General features: G+C 35.4%; 2 protein-coding genes across 3 annotated transcripts in view; one reads left to right on the forward strand and one right to left on the reverse strand.

Moving 5' to 3' along the window:
- The window catches only part of LOC107663689 (SLAM family member 9-like), a 4045-nt gene extending 2366 nt beyond the window's left edge, over positions 1-1679 (reverse strand). Inside the window, exons 1-4 of the mRNA XM_016453971.1 lie at positions 1674-1679; positions 1459-1477; positions 1048-1365; positions 577-879 (exon numbers count right to left, since the gene is read on the reverse strand). Coding sequence (XP_016309457.1) covers positions 577-879; positions 1048-1354 — 610 coding nt within the window. The 5' untranslated portion in view covers positions 1355-1365; positions 1459-1477; positions 1674-1679. The remainder of the gene's footprint in view (positions 1-576; positions 880-1047; positions 1366-1458; positions 1478-1673) is intronic.
- Positions 1680-7127: 5448 nt separating this feature from the next.
- On the forward strand, positions 7128-8495 carry mettl21a (methyltransferase 21A, HSPA lysine). 2 transcript variants are annotated; one of them, XM_016453995.1, is made up of 5 exons: positions 7128-7240; positions 7315-7350; positions 7494-7646; positions 7783-7894; positions 7973-8495. In XM_016453995.1, the coding sequence occupies exons 3-5, from the start codon at positions 7500-7502 to the stop codon at positions 8368-8370; spliced, it is 657 nt and encodes a 218-aa protein (XP_016309481.1). In that variant the 5' UTR covers positions 7128-7240; positions 7315-7350; positions 7494-7499; the 3' UTR covers positions 8371-8495. The 2 variants fall into 2 exon arrangements, with proteins under 2 accessions (XP_016309481.1, XP_016309471.1); XM_016453985.1 differs by having other exon boundaries at positions 7128-7350.
- The last annotated feature ends 590 nt before the right edge of the window (positions 8496-9085 follow it).

Raw genomic sequence — 9085 nt, forward strand, 5'->3', positions numbered from 1 at the left:
CTCCTCTCCACCAATAAGCTGGTGTGTGGTGGGTGTTCTGGCGCACTATGGCTGCCGTCGCATCATCCAGGTGGATGCTGCACACTGGTGGTGGATGAGGAGATCCCCCCTCACAATGTAAAGCGCTTTGAGTGCCTAGAAAAGCGCTATATAAATGTAATGTATTATTATTATTATAAGTGCTATAACAAGTCTCAGTTAGCTAAACGCAGTACACGTAGCAAGGTTTTTTAAAATTATATATAGTAGGCTAAATAAAAAGAAAACATAGAATAGTAAAAGAATAGAGCAAGCTAGTGTTAGAGGCCTTTTTTGCTTTTGTTAATTGTGTAATAAAAAGAAAACAAATAGATAGAATACAAAAAGATTAGAAAAGCTAGTGTTACTATTTTCAGACAAGAGTTCATTTGTTTTATATTCCAAAAACAATTTAACTTTGCATTACTAATGCTACATACTACAAACTTTACATAAGCTGCATATAATTATGAGATGATAAACTTTCATAAAAGCAAGTCTAGCCAGACCCTTCTCACAAATTATGACAAACTCACCAACAACATGATGTTGACGTACCTGCACATGTATGACAGAACTGACTAATGTCCAGATGTTTGGTCTGGTTGCTGATGGGATTGTTAAGCACACAGCTGTAGGTGTTTTTATCCTGATATTCCACCTCCAGAGGTAGAGAGAGACTGATGCTGAGATCAGACACACTGATGCTGGACAATAAACTGTTTCCTTTGTACCAGGAGAGAGTCACATGACTCACATTCAACACTGAACACAGCAGTGAACAATTCTGCTGTAATGATCCTGATGATGAGTATGAACAGTTTGAAGAGTCTCTAGTAATGTCAGGAATGGGCAGACGAGCTGGAAAATATAAAAAAAATAAGACAAAAGAAGAAAATGTTATTAGAAGAGGGTGAGTATTATTATTGTCACTTATTTTCAGCTTTTTAAGGCCTTTTATCAAGAGCTTTCAAAAGAAAGAAAATGCATAAATATGCATAAATCTGTACATTCAATTGAAATACTTACCATAGACAGTAACATTGAAATAGAACGGTTTGTATTTTATCAGTTGATAAAGTCCAGAGTCTGTTGTTCTGATGTTCCTGATGGTCAGAGATCCAGTCTGATTGTCGATCTGTAGTCTGTCTCTGAATATCTCAGCATTAAAATAATGAATAACAGGTGCCCCCTTATTAAACTGAATGACTATAAATGCTTGTTTGTTTTTTTCAGGTCCAAACCTCCACTGTATGTGATGTATAGTTTGTGTGGGTATATCAGTAACATCAGTGTGAAGAGTAACAGAATCTCCCTCCATCACTGACATCTTCATTCTATCTGTATCTGAACCAAGCAAACCAAAACAGCGAGATTTAAAAAACGGTTCACCCAAAAATGAATGTTTTGTCATTATTTGCTCACCCTGTTGATCCACACCTGTTTGACTTTCTTTTATCTGTGGAACACAAAAGATATTTTGAAGGCATATAGTGAAAGCTAAAAGGATCCAGTGCATTGCATTCACACAAAAATGTCTTTTGAATTTCCACAGAAGAAAGTCGAACAGGTTTGGAACAATATAAAGGTGACCACAGAATTTTAGTTAATCTGACTTTATGTAACCTGATGCAATAAAAACATGTTTAACTCACCAACCAGATGCCATAAACAGAAGAAAATAAGTATGCAAATCATTTTTTCAACTGTAAGAGATAATGGAGAAAGTCTAAAATGGAACTTTTCTGTCTGTCAGTACAAAGAACTACTCCAGTTGTCCTTCCTGTGTTTAAACGTCTCTGTCTCTTCCTCAATAGTCACGTGTTATATTCATCTTGATGATGATGTATCATTTGAAAAGTTTCTGATAATGACAGGAATGGGAAGACGGAAGCTGGAAAATGTGAGATATTAAAGTAAAATAAAGGACTATATACTAAATTAGTCATAAGTTTTGTAAGTGCAAGTCAAATATGAAGTTCACAGTAGAAAAACGCAGTCCTTTACCCATAATAACTTTGCATTACTAATGCTACATACTACAAACTTTACATAAGCTGCATATAATTATGAGATGATAAACTTTCATAAAAGCAACAGTCTACAATAGTAGACATGTTCAGACTCTCGGTGTTACTGGACATGTGTCACAAAAACCACCATTCTATACAAGCCAAGCACATACGGACACTGACAATACAGAAATCAAACTAAATGGGCATCCACAACAGAATTGAAGTGGTAATCAAAATAAATGTTCTTACTTATTGAATAAAACATCTTACAGCTGAAAATATCAGTATTCAAATTTCTCAAGATTGTATTCATTTCCTGTCCAGTGACTGTTAAATTCTCTATTTCCAGGTTTTTCACGACCATCATTCAGGTACTGATTGTGATGCTCTCAACTTCTTTTAGCTCTTCTGGATCTGATGTCATACACCACTATGGTAACAGTAGCCACGCCCACCACAGCAGAGATGACCAATCGAATCACAGCTTCAGTGAAACCGCAACAGTGAACGGAGTCTGAGGACAAAAAAGAGGTTTTAATGAGAAGCTGCAACAAATTACAAGAGGGTCTGGCTGCAAGTTAAAGTTCACATTATCTGAAAAACAGTCCTGCACCTATGAACTACAAAAGTTGAGGTCATGAGGTTAAGGATGTGACTTTCATTTGACACATTTATTTCTGCTGATCGTCTGTGTAGCATCTGTGCACTCATTATTTTTTATCAGGCTTCTCATTTCAATGTTGGCCTTGACATCCTGTAGAGCTGTTAAAAAGTGGACTTCCCACAGACTGATTCATATTCTTTTATTTTTCATTATCACACTGATGCAGATTCTTTACATATAGCCTAGTTAATTTGTTAGTATTTGAGTTCATTTGTTAGTATCTCCAAGAAACCCTTCAACAATCTACTGGGATTCAAACAAACAACCTTCAGTTCCTGTCGATCAATTCAAACTGACTTCATTCAACCCAATGTAAACAGCAAGCAGATTAGACAAAGAATCACACTTTATTTTAAGGTCCAATTCTCGCTATTAACTAACCATTAACTATGACTTTTGCCTCAACAAACTCCTAATTTGCTGCTTATTAATAGTTCGTAAGGTAGTTGTTAAGTTTAGGCATTGGGTAGGATTAGGGATGTAGAATATGCTCATAAGGTAGTTGTTAAGTTTAGGCATTGGGTAGGATTACACCGTGTCTAGACCGGACGCGACAGTTGTCAATAACTTCACTGTAACACATTGTACTTTCTCTAAATTCAGTTCACACATCACTGCTCTCCTGCTGGTTATTCTACAACACAAAGACGATTTTGTCCAATAACAATGAAGGTAATGACTATTTTTCATTTTAAATAATCATAAAAAATATGTAAAAGCAATTATTTTCAAAATAACTGTTGTAGTATAACCAGCAGGAGAGCATTGATGTGTGAACTGAATTTGGTTAAAGTACAGTGTGTTACAGTGAAGTTATTAACTATTTGTCATAATAAGAAATCATAAAAACTGTGTAAAAGCAATTATTTTCAAAAATAACTGTTGTAATATAACCAGCAGGAGAGCATTGATGTGTGAACTGAATTTGGAGAAAGTACAGTGTGTTACAGTGAAGTTATTGACTATTTTGTCCAATAACAGTTAATTTATTGAATATTTAAAAAAAATCATAAAAATGATTCAAAAGCAATTATTGTCAAAATAAGTGTTGTAGTAAAACCAGCAGGAGAGCACTGATGTGTGAACTGAATTTGGTTAAAGTACAGTGTGTTACAGTGAAGTTATTAACTATTTTGTCCAATAACAGTGAATTTATTTAATATTTAAACAAATAATAATAAAAACCATTCAAAAGCAATTATTGTCAAAATAACTGTTGTAGTATAACCAGCAGGAGAGCAGTGATGTGTGAACTGAATTGGGAGAAAGTACAGTGTGTTACAGTGAAGTTATTAATATTTGTCATAATAAAAAATCATTAAAAAATGTGTAAAAGCAATTATTAAAAAAAAAAAAAAAAAAAAAAAAAAAAAGCTTGTAGTAGGCCTATAACCAGCAGGAGAGCAGTGATGTGTGAACTGAATTTGGTGACACTACTGCGTGTTACTGTGAAGTTATTGAGTAGGCTATTTTATTAGTAACGTTTTTCGCGTTTCGCACTTTGCAGACGGTCCCTTCGGACTTGTCTCTCAGACGCCAGCGCATTATGATCAATGTATTGTGTACAGAGCGGAGGAAAGCTTGTTTTGAGGAAAACTCGCTTGTAGCTCGTTTTCTACATCACTACGAAAGAAAAGAGGCGTCAACTGGGTAGTAAAAACGTTTTGCTCGTGAGTTATTGATACGGAAAAGTCGAATCTGTGAATATCTTGCCAACTTTACCGAACTGCGCCGAATCCAGTGTAGACAGCATCACTGATTATAAACGAGTTCTATAGTTTATAGTATTTTGTCGCGCCGCGCGCGCCGCTCGCGTCCGATGTAGACACGGTGTTAGGCATGTAGAATATGGTCATGCAGAATATGGGCTTTATTAGTACTAATAAACAGCCAATATATTAATGATAAGCTTGTTAATAAGCAACTAGTTAATAGTTAATTGGTCCCTATACTAAAGTGTTACTTAGTCTTTTAATATTAAACATCACTTTAGATTTCAATAGTCTTTGAAAAAGCAAAATATTCTTTATATTCTTTAAATGAAAAAATAAAGTATATACATTTCTGCAGGGTTCACACTCTTTTTGACCAATGGATTTCCATGACTTTTTTTACGAGAACTTACTATTAAAAAGAACAAATTTTCCATGGCTCTTTATTCAGTGACTGATTGTAGGTGTTTTTGTCCTGATATTCCACCTCCAGAGGTAGAGAGAGACTGATGCTGAGATCAGACACACTGATGCTGGACAATAAACTGTTTCCTTTGTACCAGGAGAGAGTCACATGACCCACATTCAACGCTGAACACAGCAGTGAACAATTTTAGTTTGATGATCTTTCACATTTGGACACTGATGATGAAGAACATGTATCTGAAGTATCTGGTGATGACAGGGATGGGAAGTCGAGCTGGAAAACATGAGAGTAAAGTGAAATAAACTACTTTAGAAATATTCTGAGATCAATTTCTCTTCAGTATTCTGTGGCCTGCTGTTAATAAATATTATTTTAACATATTTGTAGGCTATAAGAAATTTCGAATGATTTCTAATTAAAGAAGTTTGATTGTTAATCTGTAGCCTGTCTCTGAATATCTCATCATGATAATATCTAAGTTTATATGTGTCCTCATAATACGGAATGACTAAAGCTATCAGATTACGTTCAGGTCAAATTGGTTTCTATCAGGTCTATTTGTTCAGGTTTATTTGACGCATACGGACGGCATCTTGGTATCAGTGTGTAGAGTAACAGAATCTCCCTCTGTCACTGTCACTATATATACTCCATCTGTATAAAACAGCAAGACAACAAGATGAAACAACAATGAACCAAACCTGAAGCCATAAAAAAAAAAACGTTTAACTTGCCAATCAAATGCCATAAACAGAACAAAATGAATATGTAAAACATTTTTCAGCAGGAGGAGATAAAAACACTGAAAAAAGCCACAACAGAAATGTGTCATTAATAGCCTACACTGCAAAAACAGATGTGTCAAAAAACAACACACATGGTTGTGTTGACAGCATTCTGACACATGTGGTGTAGATTTTAACACACAATGTGTAATTAAAAAAAAAAAATCTCCTGGACGGGCAGTTTGTGTTTATGGAAATAAAAACAATACATATATTTCATTTGGTAGCACATAAAAAGCTCTATAATTAATAAAAATCATTAATAAAATGAATATACAATATATACATCTCAATATATTAAACTTAAAATATTAACGGCTATTTTTTGTCGGCCAATCACGTCGTGCCTCTTGTCTTTTTAAACTGCGGCGGCTCCCGCTTTTTTCACTCTGGCTGGGCCGGCCTGGTTTGAGGGGAATCACAATGCTGTCGGACTCGCATCTATCCGTAAGTTACAGCAGATACTCTTTAAAATGCGTAGTGCTGCAAAAACCGATCATTGAAATAGTTAGCTACCAAATACATTGTTAATTAGTTGGAAAGTGGCGACGGGCACTGAGCAGTATGTCGTTAGTGAAAAGTGTTAGCGAGGCTGAGCGCATAACTGGAAAAAAAAGAGAGACGCTGAAACAGGAAAACATGACCAATAAATGTGTTAAATTACATTACACAGTAGATGTGTGATCCATCTTAACACACAAATTGTGTTAAATTTGACACAACGTGTTGTCCCTGAGCACACTCACCACGTGTTAAAATTCTGCACAACGTGTCATTTTTAACACATCTCTTTTTGCAGTGTACTAAAAAACTCTTGATGCTTTCAGTATCTTAAAACTGTAGATATTGACATATATTGTCCAGGTATTATACACCTCTTTGGTTGATATCCAAACTAGGCTACTATCTATTTTGTTTCCTATAAAAATCAAATGTGAGGTTCACATTAGCTGAAAAGCAGTCATTCACCCATACCACACATTGAGCTCATAAGGAAGTGACTTTGACACATTTATTTTTGCTAATTATCTGTGTTGCTGTAGTCAGTGTTTTTGTCAGGCTTTTTTTTTGTTTGTTTTTTTCTGCATCATGGACCCGAATCGCTTTCTCACATTTGCTTCAGTCAGTATTTTTTTCATGCTTTTATTTTATATGCCTATGAGTTCTTATCAGCCGTTTTCTGTCCGCCTGACAGTAATTCTCAGAAGAAATTACTTAGTATTTAGAGTCAGTGTAAAATGTAGATTTTGTGTTCAATAAATGTAGTCATTTAAATCTAGGCCTCGACATTCGATTAATTTGAACAGTTGCTGTAGTAATAGGCCTATGTGTGTCGTGAAAACTCTTCAGAGAAAAAAAAACATTTAGTGTGTGATAAATACTGAATTCTTGTATATTTAATAGTGACCGCGTCCTCATTGGCCTTATTGTTTCATTTAGTAAACGAAAAATAAGATGTTGCTCATCTAGGAATGTTCCTTCGTGAACGATCAAACACCACTAGCAGTTACACGCCTAAACATCAGATGGCGCAGGTGAGTCACGACTGACAGCAGTAAAAACAGGCGAACGACAGATCGCTGAATGGACCACGCTGAAGTCTCTCTTGTTTACCAACAGTCTGTATGGGATTTTTCTTGAAGTTTTCTCATTTTTCTTTGCTATGCAAGCAAGTAATTTTAAAACGTTACAGAATAAGGAACTGTTAACTCGGTGGATTTACAAATAGGTATGTACATGCCTACTACATATAGCATGACATAAAAAAGGCTATCAGATATGACATATTCTATAATTAACTTTTATTTTATGATTAATGTATTGAAAGTAAATCAACAAAATATTTTGTGGTCTTTTCATGCATTTTAACAGCTGAAGATGGCTTTGGTGCCCTATGATGAGAATCTACTTCCTGCGCTGTCGAAACTTCACCAGACTTCAGCTGAATTTAATCTGGCCAATCACAGGATCAGACTCAGCCAGGACTGGAACCGATTGGGTGTCGCTGCTGTGGTCTGGGACGCCGTAAGTTCAGTTTCATCAACTGCACTTAGTGGGTAAACATCTGGACTGGTAAAAGAAAGGTTGCAGGTTCGAATCCCACAGGATTTTTTGTTTCCAGTCATAATAAATTAATAGTCAATCCCTGTTTATTTTCCAGGCGGTAGTGCTCTGCATGTTCCTGGAGATGGGAACGGTGGATCTGAAAGGAAAGAGAGTTATTGAGCTTGGAGCCGGCACAGGTTTGGTGGGCATTGTAGCTGCTCTGCTCGGTAAGAATCAATACTTTACGTGAAAATTTTTTTTTTTTTTTCATTATTATTTTAGTCAGTAATACTCCTTTCTTGCAGGAGCCAATGTGACAATTACAGACCGAGAACCTGCACTGGAATTTCTGACTGCCAATGTGCGTGAAAACATTCCTCCCGGCCAGCAGGGGGCGGTACAGGTATCCGAACTTACCTGGGGTGAGAATCTACATCTGTATCCCACAGGCAGCTTTGATTTGATCCTGGGAGCCGACATTGTTTACCTGGAGGAGACGTTTCCCGCCCTCCTGCAGACTCTTGAACACCTGAGCTCGGAGAACACGGTGGTGGTGTTGTCCTGCCGGATTCGTTACGAGCGAGACGAGCGGTTCCTGATGGAGCTACGCCGGAGGTTCTCTGTGCAAGAGGTCTATTATGACTCTCAAAGGGACATTCACATTTACAGAGCCGTGAAGAACACGACCAACACTGAACTTTAAAAGCTGGTATGGAGGAAACTTTGGGTGGAGGTTCCTGTTTGTAATTCAAAGCATTTTAAGCTTTATAAAAAGTATTGAAGATGATTAAATTACAATATTTAAAAGGACCATAATGTTTATAAGTTTTGTTTGGATTCACTGCTTGGGCAGCAGGTGGCGCTGCTATAGAGGAAGGAATAATAATCTGGCTTTTATGCTAAAAATAGACACCTGTTTTGCCTTCAGCATCTCTTTTTATTTTACTTTCACTTGATTGATTTTTAAAAGCAAGTACTTGGATTGCAAATGAGATGCATAATGATAATTATTACTACTATTATTAGTTTTATTAACAATTGTTGTTTTCTATAAACAATCCAAAATTTATTTATTATTATAATTAATACATAATTATTTAAATATAATTAATAGCAATAATAGTAATGATAATAATTATTATTATTATTAATATAATTAAAATGTTATTATTATTATTATTCATTATTGTTATGTTTTCCTATATAATCCAAATATAAATTATTATTATTATTATTAATAATAATATTTTGCTTAAAATTATTCTTTAAATATAAATAATTGTTCCTGTCTATATACAATCCTGTCTATACACACATATATATGTATATATATGTGACCCTGGAGCACAAAACCTGTCATAAGTAGCACGGGTATATTTGTAGCAATAGCCAAAAAAAAACATTGTATGGGTCAAAAT

This window comes from Sinocyclocheilus anshuiensis, unplaced genomic scaffold, assembly GCF_001515605.1.
Source record: "Sinocyclocheilus anshuiensis isolate Anshui unplaced genomic scaffold, SAMN03320099.WGS_v1.1 scaffold77, whole genome shotgun sequence".
NCBI classification, from domain to species: Eukaryota; Metazoa; Chordata; class Actinopteri; order Cypriniformes; family Cyprinidae; genus Sinocyclocheilus; species Sinocyclocheilus anshuiensis.